Raw genomic sequence first — 23256 nt, forward strand, 5'->3', positions numbered from 1 at the left:
TCTGGTTTATGTTTAGTGCTGTATCTTTGGAGACAGGTATGTGATGTGAGGGACATAAGTCAGTGCCATTTTCTCCAGCTTTCCTAGTTTTGCTTCTCAGTCTCTTCCTATGCTCTGACAGTTTACCCAAGTAAGAAATTAACAGGATGTATTTACATTATTGTGAAGATTTTGAAATGTCACATATAACCATAATAACGTGTATCACTCACTAGTCATAAACAATTAAAATGATGTGTATGAGGTTTGTGTTTTGTGAAACTAAAGGAAATTTTATAATGAATGGTCACAAATGTCAAGATTTTTTTCTATAAGCTGAATAATATTTCATTAGGTGGTGTCATATAAGGTTTCCTGACTTGCGATGAACACATATGTTTTCAATGCCAACAATGCTTCCGACAAATGTCAATTCTTTTTCTTGCCTAACTCCATCAGGTCTGAGTTCACATGGACAGAAAATCCTAAATAAAATACCAAGGAACACATTTGTATTTGCAGTGCTTCCCTTGTAGGGGGGACAGCCAGCAGGCAGAAGGGCTTCCTGGGATGTATCCGGTCCCTCCAGGTGAATGGAATAGCACTGGACCTGGAGGGAAGGGCCATAATGACACCAGGAGTGGAGCCAGGATGTCCAGGTCACTGCAGCAGCTATGGACACCTGTGTCGCAATGGAGGAAAGTGTCAAGAGAAACGCAGAGGGATTGCTTGTGACTGTGCCTTCTCTGCCTACGATGGGCCACTGTGCTCACATGGTATGTCCAAGAAATAAATCATGGAGATGTGGGACTCCTCTGGTATTGGGCCTTATAAAGACAGTATAAGGTGATGTAGTTGTCTGGCTTAGAATCCCATTAAATTCTTCATTAAATGTGGAAGGTTTATGAATATCTTTAGAAACCTAAGGCTGTTCCATAGATCAGTCTTCTCTGGGTTTATTATTTGGAGGCTCTTAGTTCTACTCCTGTCTTTTGCTTGGTGATGATGTTCTCAGAATCAACTAGTTTCTAGAATTCTGTCCCTCAAATTGCTCTGGTTTTCAGATCATCTAAGCGTCATTGTCATCTATCACTAAACTCAAAGTGATATAAAGGGATTTTTTAAATTACTGTTTTAATTATATGCCTAAGTTTGTGTCTGTACACATGAGTGCAGCACTTGTAAAGGCCAGAAGGTACATTTAATTAAATATGACACGACTTTAGTAAACTGAAACATTGGTTGTTAGGTGTTTAAATCTCCTTAAGAAGCAATTTGGGATGTGACATATTTCCTACTAATCCTGATTCATTCTAAATGGAGGGACTGGTTTGAGTCTAGAGTGCACCACTTTACAAACTTCTTGGATATGCTTAAAATTATTAATATTTTAATGGAATTCCTAGAATATTTATTCATTAAAATCAAATACACTAATTGTTTTACACATTCTTGGTATATGTTTAACAGTATAAGAAACTTTATTTGCTATAAAAATTATGTTAAATTTCAGAGGAATTTTGAGAATTAATTATCTAGAAGTCATTGAAAAGTTTTGGAAAGCGCCTTAAAAAAACTTCCATTCATCTACTTGAATACATTACAGTATAAGATCTGTCTGTGATGGCCATTCTAATGTTACTTCATAACCTAAAATTACACTAGACATAGACATTGTGTTGTGGGTAAATAAGAAATGGCTCTCTGGTATATAAAGGGTATTTTATATCTAAGTTCCCCTTTTTTATATTTTTGTTTTATAAATGATAATAATTATGATTTTAGACATATTTTCTAACCCAGGCCAACCTCAAATTTCCTGTATAGCCAAGGACAGTCAGAGCTTTTCATCATTATGCCTCTACTTTCTAAGTTCTGGGGATTGAACAAAGGGCCTCACACATCCTAGTCAGTCACTCTATCAACTGAGCTATATTTTAACATTTTATTTTATTATACTTTATCTATTTTGTGATGCTATGGCTTTATGAACACCAACCAAGTACTCCACCACTGAGCTATATTCCAAGACCTTAAATTTCATGGTCTAAACTAATAATATGGATGTTTAATAAATTCTCTTGGTGTTTTATGGAAATAGGAAGACAAAAATTCATTGCAAAATAAAGACCATCTCTCAATATCTTCATTTTATTAAGTGTGTGTATGTGTGTTCATGCACATGCACATATGCATGTATATGTGGATATTTCTGTACTAAATATATTTTTGGAAGTAATATGACACAAAATTAGGGTGTCAGCCTCTGGTGGTTTGAAATAAGAATGACACCCATAGGTTTATGCATTGGAATACTTGGTCCACAGTTGGAGATGCTATATTGGACATGGAACATTTCTGGAAAAAGTTTGTCACTGAATGGGCTTTGAAAACCTATGTCGGTAGCCCACTTCCAGCCTCTCCCTTTTCCCTCTCCCTCTCCCCCTCCTCCTATCCTCTCCCCCCACCCAGGTATGGAAATGAGAAATGAGATGTCATCTCTGAGCTCCCTGCTTCTGTCATCATGGATTCTCTGCCATTATGGTCATCTAGCCCTCTGCAACCACAATCAAAAATAAAATCTTTTTTTTATCTTTATTAACTTGAGTATTTCTTATTTACATTTCGATTATTATTCCCCTTCCCGGTTTCTGGGCCAACATCCCCCTAACTCCTCCCCCTCCCCTTCTATATGGGCTTCCCATCCCCATCCTCCCCCCATTACTACCCTCCCCACAACAATCACGTTCACTGGGGGTTCAGTCTTGGCAGGACCAAGGGCTTCCCCTTCCACTGGTGCTCTTACTAGGATATTCATTGCTTCCTATGAGGTTGGAGCCCAAGGTCAGTCCATGTATAGTCTTTGGGTAGTGGCTTAGTCTCTGGAAGCTCTGGTTGCTTGGCATTGTTGCTCATATGAGGTCTTGAGCCCCTTCAAGTTCTTCCAGACCTTTCTCTGATTCCTTCAACAGGAGTCCCGTTCTCAGTTCAGTGGATTGCTGCTGGCATTCGCCTATGTATTTGCTGTATTCTGGCTGAATAAAATCTTTCTTAAGTTACCTTCAGTCATGGTATTTTATCACAGCAACAACAACAAAACAGTAGCGAACACATATCCTTTATAAAGTATTTTAGGAGAAACTGAGAATCACTTTGTCTTTTCTCTCAGTACAAATGCAGAGATCACCTGAGATAAAATTTTGTTTTCCAGTTAACACTGAATAGTAAGTTTGAGAAATCTTAGGCATAGAAAAAAATTTCCTAGGACTTAAGTTACAGTGATGGACCAGAAGTTTCCTTCCATGTGACCAGGTAAAGAGAAAGAGTCAAAGTAAGAAAAAAAAAATGAGCTCTATTCCAAAGAGGAAAGGAGAGGAATGATTTTGGAAATTTATAAAGGTGTCAGTAGGACAGTTGAAAGTGTGAAGGAAGGAAAAGTGACACTGTGTAAAGAAGCAGACCAAACACAACAGCAGCAGGGTTCCCTAGCATGGAGAGCAGCGCATGGAGGAAGCAGAAGCCTTATCCAAAGGTCAGTCAGGCAACCTGGAGGGAAGGGTCTAGCAGAGCTCTATCAGGAAAATCCCACGGCACCCCCAAGCCTCAAATACAAGGCTGATTTTGATGAGACCATAATCACTATGGTAGATGGTCAGCAGCAGAGTAGAATTTCTTTCTGTCACTCTACACGATTGTAAAGGCACCTTGGGAGCCAACTTGGGAGAGATGGGGGCCTGAAAACAAGGATCACAAGTCAGGGGTCTTTAACTCAACCTGCTTTACCCTAGATGAGATACAGGCCTGTTAAGCAGTGGTAGAGAACAGGAGGTCTGGACACTGACAATCTAAGTAGCACATGACAGGCGGACTGGCCCAGGTAATGAGGAAACAGCAAAAAGTGGGCTAGCTCCCAGTGGCAAAGCCAGTTCTATAACACTAGCATTTATTTACTTTGCTACCAAAATCAAATAGGAGCATTATAAAACAAGGTAGAACAATTTCCTTGATGAATATAAATGCAAAAGTTCCTAGTAAAATTCGTGCAAAACGAACCCAAGATCACATTCAGAATATGGTGAATGATAACACTAATAACACTGGCTTCATCCTGGGGTTGATTTATCAAATGTCCATTCTAGACTTTTGATATATCAAGAATTGTCACTTTTCAGACTTCACTTCCTTAACATTTGAAAAGTGAGAAAATCAAAACAGGAAAGCATCTTAGGGAGTTAAAAAAATAATTAAGGGAAAGTAGCCACTTTATCCATCAGGATATCTACAGATTGGAGGGTTAAATATATGTCACCTGATATTTGTGCTGTTCCCATTAACATAACAAATATTTGTGTTTCGTTGTAGAGATTTCTGCCTATTTTGAAATGGGCTCCTCAGTGACCTATAATTTTCAAGAACGTCCGCCCCTCGATGAAAACACCAGCTCTCTGGCTTCTTCATTACATGGGGATGTCATCCTGTCCAGAGAAACCATCACGTTGAGCTTCCGAACCACACAGACACCATGCTTATTGCTTTATGTGAGCTCTTTTGATGAGGAATACCTTTCAGTTATCCTGGCCAACAATGGTGAATATCTTTTGAGCACACTAAAATAAGAAAACAAGCAACAAAACCAAAGAAAACAGTAACAAACAATGAAAACACTAGTTTGAAAAATAGGGTTGCAAGCTCTACAAAGAAAAAGTTGCATAGCTTCCACATTAGTATTTTAGGGCTATCCCTAGTGGGTGTCATAAAAGCTAGTGTGACTGTGTACTGGGACTTGGGTCTGGTTCGTTTTCTTCAGGAAACCAATCATAGTCAAAGCAAGCAAATATATTCTAATGAGAGCAGAAGCAGAACACACAGCAAAGCATGCAAAGTTAGACTTTCCACAAATGAACAAAGGTCCCAGAAATTAGAAATCCAATTTCGTATGGCAAAGCTAAACTTATACATGTTTAAGAAGGGGATAAATTACCTTTTCCCTCAGAATTGAGTGTTTTTGGAGTATTACAGGAGATTGAATAATCCAGAAAAGAAAAGAAAGCTGATTGGATGAACCCCCTTGTGGGAGATTTAAAGATTTCACTAGACAGTTCCCCCCTCTCACCAAATCTTTCTGTTTGCAGAGGGAGAAAAGCAGGAAATGAGATATCTTAAATGCTTAAGTATAAAGCATTAATCTACCTAATATTTTCACTGTCTGTCTGCCAAGCTTCTTACTGCCATTTCAAAATCAAATTGAGATGCTTTTATAGTTGTAGAGATTAGATTTGGTATGAAGTACTTGTTTTGAAAAGATCTGTAATACCACGTGATGGTTTGAGTTAGCTTTGAAGTTCATTCTGAAAAGAATATTTTGGATGTTGGGCATTATCTTCAGCTTATTCTAGGTTAATTGAAGGGTCATTAATATAGGTGATAAAAATAAAACTATATAAAAGTTAATTCCTATTACAAAACCAACAATGACAATTGTTCTTTATCTCATTAGTGGTGGAGTAGCCAGTTAGAACAAATGACAGTCTTTCTACCAGTGGCAATTGGGGCAATCCAAGTTTTCACAGTTGGATGATAGACAAAGGTGTAAGTCTATTAGGTCTAAAATATTTGATTTCTTATAAAATCAAGGTCTTATGAAGCTGTAGGATGTAGGTAGTTAGGGTGAGCCTATGTACTATGGCCATATATGTCTTATAATAAAATCCTTTCTCTGTATTTTAGTCATTTAAAAGACCTTTAGAAAAAGTATGGTTCTTAGACGAATTTTAAATGGAATAAATTTTATTAAAGTCACTGTAATAATTACTGTGACTAAACATAAATATAGTATAGCACATATTTTTGTAATTTCCACAATCAAATATCATAGTCATGCTTTAGATTGAGTTCTGAATTTTCATATATGTTATTTAAACCCTTTGTTTAAGAAATTTGGGGAAATTATTTATATCAGGGAGTTTGATTTTCACTTTAAAATGTGGTATATCTCACAGTTTGGCCATAGACAGCACTGAAGTAATCACTATGTCAGGAACAGTAACTCTTGGGTGCTTTCAAGTCAATGCTAAATACATCCAAGGTGAACTTGGTAAATAACCCTGAAAATGCTCTAGAATTTGCACCAAGGGATCTAAAGAATGGAATTATAATTAAAAAATGTCACTATTTCCCTCTTTAGGAAGTTTGCAGGTGAGGTACAAGCTGGACAGACATCGGAATGCAGATGCTTTCAACTTTGACCTTAGAAACTTAGCAGACGGTCACTTTCACCAGCTGATGATTAACAGAGAAGAAGCAGTAGTCTCTGTAGAGGTGAGGTGGCAATGCTGAAGTAAAAAATAACTGCTAGGAGGCTATAAGAATGATTAATAAAAGATCAAGAAATCAATAATGAACATTAATAGAAAGCAATCCATTTTACGTTCTCCATAAGTGAAAGCCAAATGTAGCCAAGATGTGGGGGCAGGGAAAGGGTGTTTATTTTGTCCTGTTTGCTTGTTTGCCAGTCACTGTCTCAAACTGACTACACTTTGGCCCTTTGAAATGTCAAACTGTTCTTAGTTGGTCCACTTTATCCAATACAGAAATGCCTAGTTTATCATGGTGAATACAGGTTGAATTTTTCACTACTGTTTCAATGGTAACATGTCCTGTGTGGCTGTAAAAGAACGTATACCAAAACAATTTAAACACAGGAAACTCACAAAAAAAATGGGAATAAATGAGGAGTATAAATAAAACTAGAGTAAGCTAATTTTCTCTGGCATTTGAAGGAAAATATATTTTAAGTCTGTCTATTCATAAAACTCTGGCTTTTAACTGCATATGCCATGTTCTCCAGACAATGAGTTTTGAAGTTAGAAACAAACGGTTCTGTGGCTGGAGAGAGTGCTTATCGGTTAAAAGCACACACTGCTCCTGGAAAAAGACCCAAGTTTCACTCTCAGCACTTTTGCCAGAAAGCACAGACTGTCTGTAACTCCAGCTCCAAGGGATATGATGCTGTCTTCTGGTCTCCACGGGCACTGAACTCTATGGCATACACACACCCACACACACCTAAATAAAAATAAAATAAAGATAAAACAATTGATTCCATCATTTTTGGGATTCTGCCAGTTACAGACCCATTATGAAGAAAAAGTACGGTAAGGAAAGGACCAGAGTCTGGGAGGCTATGCCAGCTTTGTAAGATAGCCTTCCCCTCAATATCCTGTTAAAGGGGAATTTTTAAAGCTTCCTTACAGCACATTCAACTTTCTCTCTCTCTCTCTCTCTCTCTCTCTCTCTCTCTCTCTCTCTCTCTCTCTCTCTCCCCTCTCCCTCCTTCCCTCCCTCCTTCTTTCCCATCCTCCTTCCCTCTTCTATTCACTTCCTGTGGCATATTTCATAGGTTAACCAGAGTACAAAGAGACAAGTCATCTTGTCCTCAGGGACTGAATTCAATGCTGTCAAATCACTCACATTGGGAAAGGTTTTAGGTAAGTGGGAGAAAAAGCTTTTCCTGAAAAAACATCACATCGTAAGTGTCATGTCACAGAGTCTGGGTGCATTCATTATGCTGAAAGAGGCTCTTTGTCTTATTTTAATAATTATTTCACACTGAGTGGCAATCAAGATACAGACTGTACTCGTGTTGAATGCATGTACGATCATGGGTAAGTGCCTTCTGGCAGATGAGCAGAGTCATCCCTTGAAGATCCCCACTTAGCTGTCATGGTTATGCATAATGAGGCTGACACTTCCTGAAAAGTGAAAACACCAGAACAGACAGTTTCAGCATCAACTCCAGGGACCTCTGCTGAGATTTGGTCTTTTCGCTATACTAAATACTGGTTGCTCCCAGAGACCACACATATACCCAGGCTGTGTGACCTTGCCCCCAAATTACCCCTGATCGATGCATAAGGATGCTAACAGCCAATAACTGGGCAGAGGATACATAGGTGAGGTTTAGGGTTCCCAGGCTTGGGGTAGGAGGAGAACCACAAGGTGGAAAAAAAGAAAGTAGAGAGAGAAGTCGTCGTGGGGTAAGAATCTTAAAATAACAGCCATGTGGGTTGGCTAATTAAAGTTAAGAGCAGCCCAGACTAAACATGGCAAATTATATAATGGGGTTATTGGCTGGGAAGTAGACATAATAGCATAGAGGATAGATATGTGCTTAGCTCTTGTGCTGATTAAGGCTCATTATAAATATAAAGGTGTGTCTTTTATCTGGGAACTAAATGGTCAAAAGTGGGGTAAAAGCCCAAGACTGAGATTAAATATTTTCTACAAAAGGCCTCCATCAAGTAATAAAATTACCTGTAAACTGAAGTTGAGAAAGAAATAATCAATTTCCCCAACAAGCAAATACAGAATGGGCTCCACGCAAAATCTGTTTGTTCAGATGTCTTTGATGACTTTAAATAACATGCATAACTGTCTATTATATGGAAGGAAGATATAGTAGTTGGTTATGGCACAGACATAGAAACATTTTAAACCCAGTTTAACTTTAAATTTGATATAATGATAGCCAAGGAATGGAATCCTTCTGTAAAGAAATACCCCTATTTCAAACTGGGCATAGCAGCACATATCTATAATCCCAGCACTACAATTCTGAGTTCAGTTCCCAGCACCCATATTCAGGTGATCACAGTTGCCCATAATTCCAGCTCTAGGACATGGAACATTTTCTGGCTTCTGGTTAATTTGTGTCAACTTGACACAAGTTACCTTGGAAGAGGAACCTCAGTGGAGAAGATGCTCCCATCGGATTACCTGCGGGCAAGTCTGTGGAGCATTTTCTAGATTGTTAGTTGATAAAGGAGGACCCAGCCCACTTGGGGCAATGCTACCCCTGGACAAGGGGTCCTGAGTGGTAAAAGAAAGCAAACTGAGCAACACTTGAGGAGCAAGCCAGTAAGCAGCACTCCTCCATGTCTTCTACTTCATTCAGTTCCTGCCTCCAGATTCCTAACTTGAATTTCTGTGCTAAGTCCTATAATGAGCTGTGATATAGACGTAGAAAATGAAATAAATCTTGGATTCCCCCAAGTTGTGTTTGGTCATGGTGTTTTATCAAAGCAGTAGAAACACTAACACACACACACACACACACACACACACACACAGTATATCTGAAAAAATTTGGGCCCAGGATTAATGGCATGTGCCTCAGTACTTGAAAAGTAGGTCAGGAGGCTAACAAGTTTGAGGCTATCCTACTGCTATAATGAAACCAAAACAGAAACCAAAAAAAAATTTTTTAAACAAAAATTAAGCAAGGAAGCATATACCTGATGGAAATGACTCCTCCTAAATTATGAATAGTTAGCTTTTCTAATTTGTTAATGCTTTGAAATAGAAATAATAATTAAAGAGCAATAAAGCAGATCATATTTTAGACAACTATTTTAGTATGAATTCTGTTCTATGTATTTTGCCACTTCTAAATCTCTTAATGAATATAGCAAGATTATACATTTTTAGGCTTATTTTTTTTCATGTTTCTTATTGGATATTTTTTATTTACACTTCAAATGTTATCCCCTTTCCTGGTTTCCCGACCATAAACGCCCTACCGCATCCCCCCTCCCTGTTCTTCCATGAGGGTGTTCCCCCATGCATCTACCAACCGCTTCCCACCTAGCCACCCTGATAGTCCCATACACTGGGGGGTCCAGGTTTGGCAGGACCAAGAGCTTCTCCTCCCATTGGTGCCCAACAAGACCATCCTCTGCTACATATGCAGCTGGAGCCGTGGGTCTGTCCATGTGTACTCTTTGGATCGTGGTTTAGTCCCTGGGATCTCTGGTTGGTTGGTATTGTTGTTCTTATGGGGTTGCAAACCCCTTCAGCTCCTTTAATCCTTTTTCTAAGTCCTCCAGTGGTGAACCTGTTCTCAGTTCAATGGTTTGCTGCTAGCATTCGCCTCTGTATTTGTTATGCTCTGACAGAGCCTCTCTGGAGACAGCTATATTAGGCTGTCAGCATGCACTTTGTGGCATCAGCAATATTGTCTGGGTTTGGTGACTGTATGTATATGGGCTGGATTCCCAGGTGGGACAGGCTCTGAATGGCCATTCCTTCCATCTCTGCTACAAACTTTGTTTCCATATCTCCTCCTATGAATATTTTTGTTCGCCCTTCTAAGGTCTGAAGCATCCACAGTTTGGTCTTCCTTCTTGAACTTCATGTGGTCTGTGGATTGTATCTTGGGTAGTCTGAGCTTTTGGACTAATATCCACTTATCAGTGAGTGCATGCCATGTGTGTTCTTTTGTGATTGGGTTACCTCGCTTGGGATGATATTTTCTAGTTCATTCCATTTGCCTAAGAATTTCATGAAGTCATTGTTTTTAATAGCTGAGTAGTATTCCATTGTGTAGATGTACCACATTTTCTGTATCCATTCCTCTGTTGAAGGGCATCTGGGTTCTTTCCAGCTTCTGGCTACTATAAATAAGGCTGCTATGAACATAGTGGAGCATCTTATGGGTATATTCCCAGGATGGGTATAGCTGGGTCCTCAGGTAGCACTATGTCCAATTTTCTGAGGAACCTCCAGACTGATTTCCAGAGTGGCTGTACCAGTTTGCAATCTCACCAACAATGGAGGAGTGTTCCTCTTTCTCCACATCCTCTCCAGCATCTGTTGTCACTTGAGTTTTTATCTTAGTCATTCTGACTGAAGTGAACTAGAATCTCAGGGTTGTTCTGATTTGCATTCGCTGATGACTAAGGATGTTGAACATTTCTTTAGGTACTTCTCAGCCATTCAATTTTCCTCAGCTGAGAATTCTTTGTTTAGCTCTGTACCCCATTTTTAATAGGGTTATTTGATTCTCTGCAGTTTAACTTCTTGATTTCTTTGTATATATTGAATATTAGTTCTCTATCGATGTAGGATTGGTAAAGATCTTTTCCAATCTATGGGTTGCCGTTTATCCTATTGACAGTGTCCTTTGCCTTGCAGAATCTTTGCAATTTTATGAGGTCCCTTTTGTCCATTTTTGATCTTAGAGCATAAGCCATTGTTGTTCTGTTCAGGAAATTTCCCCCAGTGCCCACATGTTTGAGGCTCTTCCCCACTTTTTCTTCTACTAGTTTGAGTGTATCTGGTTTGATGTGGAGGTCCTTGATCCACTTGGATTTGACCTTTGTACAGGCCATAAGAATGGATCAATTTGCATTCTTTTACATGCTGACCTCCAGTTGAACCAGCACCATTTGCTGAAAATACTATCCTTTTTCCACTGGATGGTTTTAGCTCCTTTGTGACTATAGGTGTGTGGGTTCATTTCTGGATCTTCAATTCTATTCCATTGGTCAGACTGCCTGCCTTTGTACCAATATCATACCATTTTGGGTTTTTATTGTTTTTTAATAACTATCGCTCTGTAATACAGCTTGAGGTCAATGATGGTGATTCTCCAGAAGTTATTTTATTGTTGAGGATAGTTTTCACTATCCTGTTTTTTTTTTTTTTGTTATTCCAGATAAATTTGCAAATTGCTCCTTCTAACTCAATTCTAACTGAGTTGGAATTTTGATGGGCATTACATTGAATCTGTAGATTGCTTTTGGCAAGATGGTCATTTTTACAATATAAATCCTGCCAATCTGTGAGCATGGGACATCTTTCCATCTTCTGATATCTTCAATTTCTTTCTTCAGAGACTTGAAGTTCTTGTCATACAGATCTTTCACTTGCTTGGTTGGAGTCACACCAAGGTATTTTATATTATTTGGGACTATTGTGAAGGGTGTGGTTTCCCTAATTTCTTTCTCAGCCTGTTTATCCTTTGAGTAGAGGAAGGCTACTGATTTTATTTGAGTTAATTTTATACCCAGCCACTTTGCTGAAGTTGCTTATCAGGTTTAGTGGTTCTCTGGTAGAACTTTTGGGGTCACATAAGTATATTATCATATCATCTGCAAATAGTAATGTTTTGACTTCTTCCTTTCCAGTTTGTATTCCTTGGACCTCCTTTTGCTGTCTGATTGCTCTCAATAGGGCTTCGAGTACTATAGGTAGGGAGAGAGTGGGCAGCCTTGTTTAGTCCCTGATTTTAGTGGGATTGCTTCAAGTTTCTCTCCATTTAGTTTGATGTTGGCTACTGGTTTGCTGTATATCGCTTTTACTATGTTTAGGTATGGGCCTTGAATTCCTGATCTTTCCAAGACTTTTAACATGAAAGTGTGTTGAATTTTGTCAAATGCTTTCTTAGTATCTAATGAGATGATCATGTGTTTTTTTCTTTGAGTTTGTTTCTATAGTGGATTACGTTGATGGATTTCTGTATATTGAACCATCCCTGCATCCCTGGGATGAAGCCTACTTAATCATGATGGATGATCATTTTGATGTGTTCTTGGATTTGGTTTGGGAGAGTTTTATTGAGTATTTTTGTGTTGATATTTATAAGGGAAATTGGTCTGAAATTCTTTTTTTGTTGTTGTTGTTGGGTCTTTGTTTGGTTTAGGTATAAGCATAATTGTGGCTTTACAGAAGGAATTGAGTAGTGTTCCTTCTGTTTCTATTTTGTTGATTTGGATACTCTCTCTGTCCCCTATATTTTTACATTAAAACTTATAGTTCAAAGTGTTTTTGTTCCTTTAACTTACAATAAGATAGACCAATAACTTGATAAACTGCTATCCAGTCTTGTATTTCTTGGTTTACTACATATAAACTTTCAGAGACCTCTATCATCTTTATAAGATTGGATTCAAGGTCATTTTTTCTTGCATTTTGGTTGTGTTAGGATATCCAGGGCTTGCTGTAGTGGAGTAGCTATGCTTCAAAGGTGTCAGTATTGCCCTGACTCTTGTTGACTGTGTCCCTTTGAGGACCTTTAGCCATCTGGATGGTTTTGCTCCCTGAATGTTCTTGTTGTAGTAGGTATTGGGAGGGAGGTGGGAGAACCTTAATGGTCCTGGTGTTGCAGGCCTCTGCTGGGTAACTTTGCACTGCATGGTTCAGGACCTGCAGTTTTATATGGTTCAGGAGCCTCAGGTCTGACGAACATGGGTGGGCAGATGGCAATAGAATGTACATTCCCCTGTGATGGCTTGATACTTGATAAAAACTTGCAGAGACACTAGAAAACAGTCTGTCATTCCTATGTCACAGGCAAAACCACATAAGAAATTTTTAGAATTCAGTGAGATATGAGATTTTACATTTTTAAGGGAAGATAACGGGTTAAATATATGAGTTAGCCTTTCTTTATCTTACCTTAAAGTAAGTCACCTAGACTAAATTATTTGTAGACATGCCTTTAACAGAAAACTGAGACGTTCTTAAAGTAACCCACTACCTGGGAGCCAGTGAGGATCATTTGTGGTGTGATATCTTTACATGCTGGAAACTTTCTGTGATGAGAAATGTGTCCTGCCTCTTTCTTGCCCTGTGACATCTTCTTTGGATACATCTGCTTTTTATAGGGATTGAATTTTTTTTATTTCACTTAATTTCACTTGATTTGATTCACAATGGCTCCAGGTGTCCAACTTATTGCACCATGTGTGAGATTTTCCATTTTCTTACTTCTCTAGTTATTTATTTTAATTCAATTATGTGGTACCTTGTCAGGACCTATTATACATGACAGTGCTCTGGGAAGACAGCCCTACCTAAATTACATTTTATCTATTTTCTCAAACGCTGATCTTTCAAATTCAATGATTAGAGATCGATTTCTCTGGCACAAAGTCTCTACTTACCCTAAGAATATTAACAGAAAACATAATAAAATATCTATGCAAAGGTAAAAGTATTCAAGGGCATGTTTCAAAGCAGAAGGGGAGTACTGGAAGGGATCTAGATGCAGGACCATAAACTGAGTGAGTAGAGTAGAGAAGCCAAGAGTAGTTATAGTTACTACACTAGATGTGAATGGATTAAATTGTCATAACAGAGTTTAAAAATAGTCACCTAGATTAAATTAATTTGTACAAACACCTTTAACAGAAAACTGAGACTTTCCTAAAGCAACCCACTACCTGGGAGCCAGTGAGTATCATTTAAACGTTCTTGCAATATTGAGAAAGAAGTGCTATGTCAAAAACTAACAAGTAAAAGCTACGAAATGCTGTTAGACAAGATAGCTTAATATTAGACCAACTTAATAAGTCAAGACAGTTAGTGGTTGAAGAAAGGGCTCAACAGTTAAGGGCATGCACTGCTTTTGCAGAAGACTTGAGTTCAGTTTCTTGCACCTTTTTCTGTGGCTCACAACTACCTGTAACTACAGATCTAGTGCATCTGATGCCCTCTTCTAGCCTCCGTATGCCCTTTTGGGTACACACACACACACACACACACACACACACACACACACACACACATTAACACACACATACCCACACAAACTTTTTTGCCTCTTTAAAAAATATAATTAATTAAGAAAATATAAATGTCATGACTCTGTATATATCATTCCAAATAGCAATTAATTAGCTGGTTGCGGTAGTGTGTGCCTTTAATACCAGCATTTGGGAAACAGAAGCAGGTAGGTCTCTATGAGTTCAAGAACCATAAAGGCTATTACGTAGTAAGACCTTACCTCCAACAAACAAACAACAAATAACAACAACAAGAAGAAACAACTAAATAATATGAGCTAAACAATGAACTAGTATTTCCAGAACAGAGTCCTCATTTCCTGGAGTCAATTTATAGTAAATAGTCAAATCATTGGCCATGAGTTCCATTAAAAGTGCATTTGAACAGAGTATGACAACCTCAGCTCCATTACCAAGCTCCATATAATGGAAGAAGAGAACTGATTTCTGAAAGCTGTCTTCTGACTTCCACATCATGCACTTGCCACAAAAATGAATAAATAAATGTAATTAAAAAATAGCTGTGTTTTAATGAGCTGGTTTAGAAATTAAATGAACTAAGGTGATTAATTTCAAGCTTGGTGTGGTAGTACACAGTTATAATCCAATGCAGTTGATAGCAAAGTTCAAGGTCATCACTCTATGGAGCTCATTGCAAAGCCAGCTTTACCTCTGGAAGCCACCATGTTTAAAAAGCTGCCTCTGGTGAGCATGATCAAACAAAAGAAGGCTGAACTTTCCAGGAGCTGGTGGCCAAGAGGATGCTTGCTCCAGTTCTGCCCCTGATCCTGACCGTGTCCTCCTCTCCTGCCTACAGAACCCCTGGATGTTGACCCTGAAACACAGCAGGCAGCTGCTCAGGGCTTCACAGGCTGCCTCTCTTCTGTGCAATTTGGCTTGGAAGTCCCACTGAAGGCTGCACTGAATCAGGACCTGACCAGAGTCACTATTCAAGGTGGTGTGACTGCTGCAGCTCATTGTGCAGAGGGTCCTGGCTCTGCAGTGTGGAAACTGTCTCCAGGGCCCTCTATGGGTGCAGGTATGTGTAGTCCCTTATGTCTCCAGCCTTCCTATACACACACACACACACACACACACACACACACACACACACACACACACACTGCAATCTACTCCTCCTGGCAGTGTTTACAAGTCCTCTGCTTCTCTCCCCATTTCTTCTGCAGGTCACTCTGGATCTGTAGAAGATAGACAGCCCCTTCCTAACACAGACAGGAGTGACCCTGGGGTCATTGGAGGTAAAAAAGACTTAAGCCAATCTGATCTTTGACAGCGAGTTAAGTAGTGCAATAGAAAATGAATCAACATTCCATAGTGAGGTCAACAAGCTATGTTTGAACATGTGGGTTTTTCTGGAGTTACTGTTTATGAATTACCTTCTCTACTCTTGTCTACTCTTATGAATTACCTTGTCTACTCTTGGTGTAATATTGGTAATTCTAAAAGAACAGTTACAAAATAAAGCTCCTAACATTAAAGTAACTGTGCTGGCAGAGCTACAATAAATTAAGCCATGGCTTGTGGTTTAGTGTACTACCTGTGGATTATAACCGAAAATTAATGCAGGTAATCCTGAGGTCTCCCACTCAGTTACCCTGATTTCCTGCTGGTTCCGTGTATAGCTAGGTCTGAGAGCCACTGCTATTCCTGGGATTTCAGGGTTTTGGAACATTTATACCTGACTGTCAAATATCCACATAAACGTAATAAATGTCCCTATAATAGTTTTTGGTAATAAAGGTTGTCTATTGTTATACTACCATCTCAAAAGTGTAGTATCATAGAAGGTATTTAAAACTATTTCATAGATTGGTGAAAGGTCTTAGTAGATAAAGCATTTACTATGTAAGCATGAGGATCTGAGTTCCCCTTTCCAGAACCTACCTAAAAGACAGACTCAGTAGCGTGTGTCCATAATCCTTACACTCCTAAAAGAAGCTGAGACAGAAGAATACAAGGGCCAGCTAGCCTGACATATACAGCAATGTGCAATGAGAAACCCCGTTTTGGAAAAAGTAGAAGATGAGGAATGACACTCAAGATTGTCCTTTTAAACTGTACACTGTGGTACAAACACATTTGCACAATACACACACACACACACACACACACACACACAGCCACATGCACACGCACATCAGTAAAATGCACCTATTTAATTAGACTAACTAACATTTATTCTACTTTAGTGTTAAGCACTAGATACTTTTAAATTAAAACTTCCCTCCAGTTTACTGAAGAACTTAAAACTTGAGTGTGTTTCTTCTTTTAGATCGAAGAGCATTTGCTCAAATATAATCATACTTAGGGAAGAAGTCCAACAAGTCTGTCTCAAAGTAGTAATACCTAAGAATGGCATCAGATTGTTATAGAGGTATATGCCCTTAAATTCCTGGGGTTTGGAGCTCCAATATTTGGCACATTGTTGATTCTGTTCAACCTCACCTACTGATCAATTCTGTCAGCCACACCTCTACTCAGGGCTCAGTATTCTAATTTGTGTTTTTCCTTTTCTCTCTCTCCAGGAATAACAGCAGTTGTGATATTTATTTTGCTCTGTGCATCCGCCATAGCCATACGGGTTCATCAACAGAGAAGATTACACCAAAAAAATGAGTCAACAGTCTCAAAAACTGAAGAGTGCTAGAACTGCTCTCAAAAGTGAAATATGAGTTCAAACAGAAGCAGTCTTCTTAGGTGACTATGGCTGGCCTGCCTCTTGGCAATCCCATTCTTCCTGTGCCAGAGAGTGCCCAGGGCCTGCTTACAGAGGACTAACACTCTCAGTCTCCAGGAGGCTGGCTACTTTCCTCAGCCAAACTCTCCCTCCTAGCAATTCACTAGCAAGGGAATGGGGTCATTAATCATGGTGGAGTAGTTTCCCCAGGTGGAATGCTCTTTTCTAAATAGGGCCTTGATTTGTGTAACAGTTATGGATTTTAGCTGAGAAAATAAGTAGACATCAAGCTATTGTCCTGCTTAGAAAATGGGACAGAACTTTCATTCAGATAAAGTTAAACAGTTGTTTGGTTGGTTTTGGTTATTGTTGTTGTTGTTGTTGTTGTTGTTGTTGTTGTTATTGTTGTTACTTGAAAGCTTATCTGGGATCTCTTTGTTGCTCTTCTGCCAACATGTATAAATTAGAGCTATTTAGCTTGCATCTCCATGGTCCTGGAATGCAGGGTCAAGTGCCCTGTAAAAAAAAAAAAAGAACAACCAACTTTCCTGTTTGCTGGCCAATACAAAGAGAGGCCTGAAAATATTTTTTGTGCATTGCTTTTTTCTAGTTGACCGTTTCTAATCATTTTGATAAATTTCAAAGTTGAAACTGGTCTTGAATGTTATGAAATTTTAATGTTGGTTTTTGTAACGGACAGAAAATTAATAGGTAACAAGATGGATGCATAGTGAATAGTCACTAAGAAAGGATGCTGTTTTCTTTGTAATTTGTAATTACAGGTTTTTATAAATTATGATCATGTTTTAAACTAAATTTATAGCCATATGTACTATTTCTTACTCAACAACACCCAAGTCAAATATAACCTTTAACTTATTTATTCCCAATTATTGAAAGAATCTGTCAGCTTTTCTTTGTTATCCTGTATTCTATTTTTCTAAAAATTGTTACCAGTATGCTTTGAATTTCTATGACTATGCTGAATAGGTAGAGAACATCTTTTCAATTTATTAGCTCTTCTCCAGCCGAAGAGCCCCTATTCCTTTTCCAAAGTTGGAATTGCTTTGTGCATAAATACTGCATATTATCCCTTCTCTCCAGTTTGACAGTGTAAACTGAAAGGTGCTAACTCCAAGGAAAGACAGCACTTACCTGATCTGCATTAAACATACCACTGTAGTCGTAAGTTATGATCACAGGAACAAATTTCCATAGATTCTCACAAATCGAGTGTGCACTAAAAACTGAAGTATGTCTCACTAGGGTTTCTACACACACTAAAAACAGAGGACAGGATTAATTTCCTGGAGACAGTTGCAGGAACTAATAACGAGGCAGTGTTACCTGGTAATTAAATGAACTAGTTTGTACCAGTTACAGTAAAGTCAATGATGCTACATTCACCAGGATCCTGATACTGATTGCCTGCCAAGGACTAAGGGGGGTGAACAGCTCATCCATACCTGGGAACGTTTGGAATACCCCACTTCAACATCAACACTTCATACAGAATTTCTATCTCATTTGTGTTATTTTTGAAAGAGGGAACATAGATCTCCTGTATCTTATATCTGCTCCTAGAATCCTCATTTTCATTGATGTTTATGTGGTGGGCAGTTTTCTATTTATATTGTTTTATTGTGTATATGTGTGCTTATATATATGGTAATATGTGGGAGACACAACCTCATAAATACTATGTGCTCTGTGGATTTTCTTCTCAAGAGCCTTCTTAGAATGAGGACATTGTCTACAAAAATATAGTTACATTTTATTAGCCAATATAAACACCATGTAGTCACTATAACTTTTACAGATACATCTCTAATTTCACAGAAGACTTTAGAAGCTGGGATTTCACAGGGTTCTAGAAGATAAATTATCCCAGCCCACTGTTTCCTACTTTAGGCAAGATAGCGAAACTAAATCATCAAATCGCCCTGATATGTCATGTACTAACACTCTTCCCGGATGACTTTCGGATTTTATCTTTTCATTTGAAAATAAATTCATTTCTGAGATATGATAGGGAAACTATTTTAAGGGAAGTTGTATAAAAATAAATTCGTTTTTGAAATAAAATAATTATTTTAAGGAAAGTTGTGTAAAACAAATTAGAATGTGATTTTCCCTAATTTGCACAAATGTATGCAGGTAAGTTCATTCTGCACTGGTTTAACATAACGTGAATGGAAATAAATCTTTACTAATTGCTAGATTAAAACTATATGAATGCACACGTTTAAAGATTTGTCAGAAAACAAACGTCTAAGACTAAGTCAACTAAAGTCTGTTTTCAGTACTTCTGCTGATATGATGAAAACAATCCTAAGTATTCTTTGGTAGAGGTTAGTTGCGAGTCACACTCTTCTAGGATAGAAAACTAAAAGTAGTTTCCCCAAAATTTTGTTCTCAAAGAAGAAAATAAGCTCTACCTATTGTTATGGTCTCAATATGCCTTCCCAGTGAGGAGTTACTCCACCCACTTAGAGATTAATAAAGAAAAAACCTTCAATGTAACACATCTCTGACTCTAGCTAATGCCCCAAAAGAAACTAGCAGCAAATAGAAGATTTTACTTCTTATATACACCTTATTCATGCTGTCATCCTTAAATATCTTTTAGGTCCCAGCTCCAGGTTACACTTTGAACAATATAAACAGAGACAGGAAACCTCAAGTCTGCCCACTTGAGCAGATGGGTGGGAGACTTACACAGCAAAGATACTGTCAGGACTTTTTTTTTTTCTTTCCGGAGCTGGGGACCGAACTCAGAGCCTTGAGCTTGCTATGCAAGTACTCTACCGCTGAGCTAAATCCCCAACCCCCTTAGGACTATTTCTTAAGTGTTGCTCTTTCACAACACCTGTTACCCAGGTTAATCTTGCCCACCTGACAGAATTTTGCTTCTCTTGCAGTGGACTTAATGGCAGGCTAGGAGATGGTGGTTTTAACCATGTGCTGCTGCTTCTTAAAAACCTGTTCTTTTGGGGGGAGAAAGGGGGTGATTAATTAATGGCTGATTATAAATCAGGGTTATCTTCTTTTGTTATGGAAATGGAGCCTTAGAGGAGGTCAATCTTGATGAATAAACATTAGCAAAAAGTTCTCAGCAATCCTAATCTTTATAGTACAAAGCTTTCTTTCCTACAGTTTCAAGGAAGTCTAGTAAGTACACCATTTAGAGTAGTGTCATATGAAGGCAGTGTTTCTTTAGATAACTTCTTTGTATAATTTAATATTTCCTAATCAAGTTTATCAGTAAGTCCTTATAGACCAGTTTTTACTTACTTCGAATTTCTCCTGAATCAGAATGACACAAACATCCCACTTAGAAACCTTCAGCACTGAGAACTTTGCTAAATGGCATTTTCCCACTGGGGAGATGATTTAAAAAAAAAAAATTTAAGGTGTGACTTATTGAAAATGATCAAGTGAATTTGATCACAAGGAACAAAGAGAATTCATTTGGAAAGACAATAGGTCCTCTGCTCACAAATGCATTTTTAGGAGCAAATGCATTTTAGAGGAGCTTAATAATATATCTGCTTTCTCTTCCACTTTTATGAATAATTTAGAACCTTGGGTCACGGAGAGTTTTTGTAATTGACTGTGATACTCCTGGCGAGTATTTAGCCCCAAAAAACAGAAAATGGGGCTTTCCAAAGCAGTGACACTACAGGTTTTGCTTGGAGCCTTGGGGTTTTGTTTGTTTTTCTTCACTTTACATCCGGATCACTGCCCCCCTGCCTGGTCTCCCACTTCCACAGTCCCTCCTCCCACTTCCCCTCCCCTTCTCCTCTAAGAGAGTGGAATTAATATTTTTTAAAGGAAAAACATCAAATGGAGAAGGTTCTAAAACTATGCTTTTGGAGCTTCACCCCATATTTTCTAGGTATGTTTTAGTTCCACAGAGAGTTCTGCAACTATTGCCACATTCCTGCCTCAAGAGTTTGCTTCTGTCGCTTGTTCGAGGGAGCTTTCCTCAGAAGACTATCTTGACACATTCGATCTCTGTCGTGAATGGGGTGAAGGGTGATACCTCTGGAGGCAATACCCAACCATGATAGATGGAAGCCAGTAGATGGGAAGATGGGGAGGGAGGGTTCTGCAAAATTCTGAGAGGGTTCCTCATGGAATGGACTCTTCACATAATGAATTGCCATTGCATGTTGTGGACCTACCATCATGCTCTGGGGAAGGAGCTGGGTTTGCAGAACCCTACAGTTGTTACCTGTGGCCAGAAAAGTCTCCAGAAGAGTGGCCCTGATAGACTCATGTGTTTGAAGGCTTGGCTCATTAAGAGGTGTGGCCTTGTTGAAAGAAGTGTGTTACTGTGGGAGGGACAAGGGGAGGTTTTGAGGTCTCAGAATCTCAAGTCGCTTTCACTTCTGCTGCCTATGGATCAAGATGTAGAACCCTCAGCTCTTTCTCCAGCACCATGTCTGCCTGCATGCCAACATGTTTCCCACCATGATCATATGGACTAAACTCTGGAGCTCTAAGCTAGCTATTAAATGTTTTCCTTTATAAGAGTTAGTGTAGTCGTGTTATCTCTTCACAGTAATAAAACTCAAACTAAGACACCTGTCTTGTTTCTCATCGCAGCAGTAATGTTGAGATTTTGTCCTAGCAAGTCTGAATCAATCTGAAACTATTTGACAAAACTGGGGTTTTTCAGGCACTTAAATTTTATTAAAAAGAGCCCATGAAGTTGGTAAGAAATGCAAACTTTTGAAATATTGATTTGTGAACTGTTTAATTAAAATAGTTATGAAAAGAACCAGAAATGATGTTAAGATATAGGCAGTACTAAATTTCATTTATGATTTAGTCTCTCAGCTGTAAGCGCCATTTTGTCTTTGCCTTTTAATGATTTTGTATGGGAATTATCCCCAGGACTGTCTGAAACCACATCCTGCACCTTAAAATTCTGTTCAACCTTCCAGTATGTTTCTGACAGCAGAAACTCTTCACATCACAAAGACCTGCTTCTAACATGTCTCTCAAGAGGAATGGGTACCCTTGATAATGAACATATATTTTTTAACTTGAAAACCCTGTACTTTATTCAATTGATACGTTATCAACAAATGCATGGGCACATTATTTTAAATACTAATATAACTAATTACTAATATTACTAATATATGCTAAGAACTCACATTGAAAACTTTAAATTGAACAACTCTTTGAGTGTTCATGTTTATTATGTACATAAACATAGTTAATAACATGAATAAAATAAGTTCACAAATGTGAACACGTAATATTTAAGATTTATGCTTAGGACACAATCTTGAACTATTTACAGCAAAACTTTTTCACTCCTAAAACATCTTCTTGTTATGTCTACATCCAAAACAAATATGTAATTGTCAGTTTTCTCTGCAACTGGCTGTTATTTTTTCTTCAAACTCAAATTCTAAGTGAATGGTACTGTTCAAACATCATTTACACTTAGGATTGCCTCAGCTGGCTTTTATATCAACTCGACACACGCTAGAGTCATCAGAGAGGAAGAAACCTCAATTGAGGGAAAAGCCTCTGTAAGATCAGTCTATAGGCAAGACTGTAGGAGTTTGTCTTAATGATTGATATGAGAGGGCCCAGCTCATTGTAGGTGGTGATATCCCTGGTCTGGTGGTTTTGAGTGCTGCAAGTGTGATAGGGCAAGACAATACAGATATCACTCCATCTTGTATCCTGGCTGAGACCACTTATTTTACTTTTAACTAGAATTTGACCTCCTTAAAGGAGAATCCCATGGAAAATTACCCAGCTCTGCTCTAGGAACTCAAAGTCAAGATGCCATAGCTAGCTTATCTTATTTTGTGCCAACTTCCCCCTTTAGCTAGCCAATTATCTTAGTGTCTTGTACAGAACCTCATCCAGTTAATCGCTTATCTTATGGTCTGCTAAATGCTTACTTACTCAAAGACACCCACTCCTCTACCCCTGCAGAGATACCAGGATGTGGTTTTGTCTTTAAAAAACCCTTTGATCTAAATTTCTGGGGCCACATTTAGGGCTCAAATACCAAAGTGTATTTGGAAAAAAGATGAAATTAAGACTTTTGATTGGCTATAAACCGTGCCTGAGTGGTCCCCTTTGCTGGTGTCCTCCTTGTAATAGAAGAAAGCAGACCGAGCAAGCTATGAGGAGCGAGTCATTAAGCAACACTCCTCCATGGCTTCTGCATCAATTCCTGCCTCCAGGTTCCTGCCCTGC

The 23256-nt window shown here is 38.5% G+C and overlaps 1 protein-coding gene across 1 annotated transcript in view; it reads left to right on the forward strand.

The window, feature by feature from the left end:
- Cntnap3 (contactin associated protein family member 3) overlaps window positions 1-19368 on the forward strand; it is a 188097-nt gene extending 168729 nt beyond the window's left edge. The window contains exons 18-24 of the mRNA NM_001402217.1: window positions 516-755; window positions 4342-4566; window positions 6164-6297; window positions 7379-7466; window positions 15142-15363; window positions 15512-15583; window positions 16871-19368. Of these exons, the coding sequence (NP_001389146.1) occupies window positions 516-755; window positions 4342-4566; window positions 6164-6297; window positions 7379-7466; window positions 15142-15363; window positions 15512-15583; window positions 16871-16992 (1103 nt within the window). The 3' untranslated portion in view covers window positions 16993-19368. The remainder of the gene's footprint in view (window positions 1-515; window positions 756-4341; window positions 4567-6163; window positions 6298-7378; window positions 7467-15141; window positions 15364-15511; window positions 15584-16870) is intronic.
- Window positions 19369-23256: the final 3888 nt, after the last annotated feature.

The sequence above is a fragment of the Rattus norvegicus genome, chromosome 17, assembly GCF_036323735.1.
Source record: "Rattus norvegicus strain BN/NHsdMcwi chromosome 17, GRCr8, whole genome shotgun sequence".
In the NCBI taxonomy this organism is placed as follows: Eukaryota; Metazoa; Chordata; class Mammalia; order Rodentia; family Muridae; genus Rattus; species Rattus norvegicus.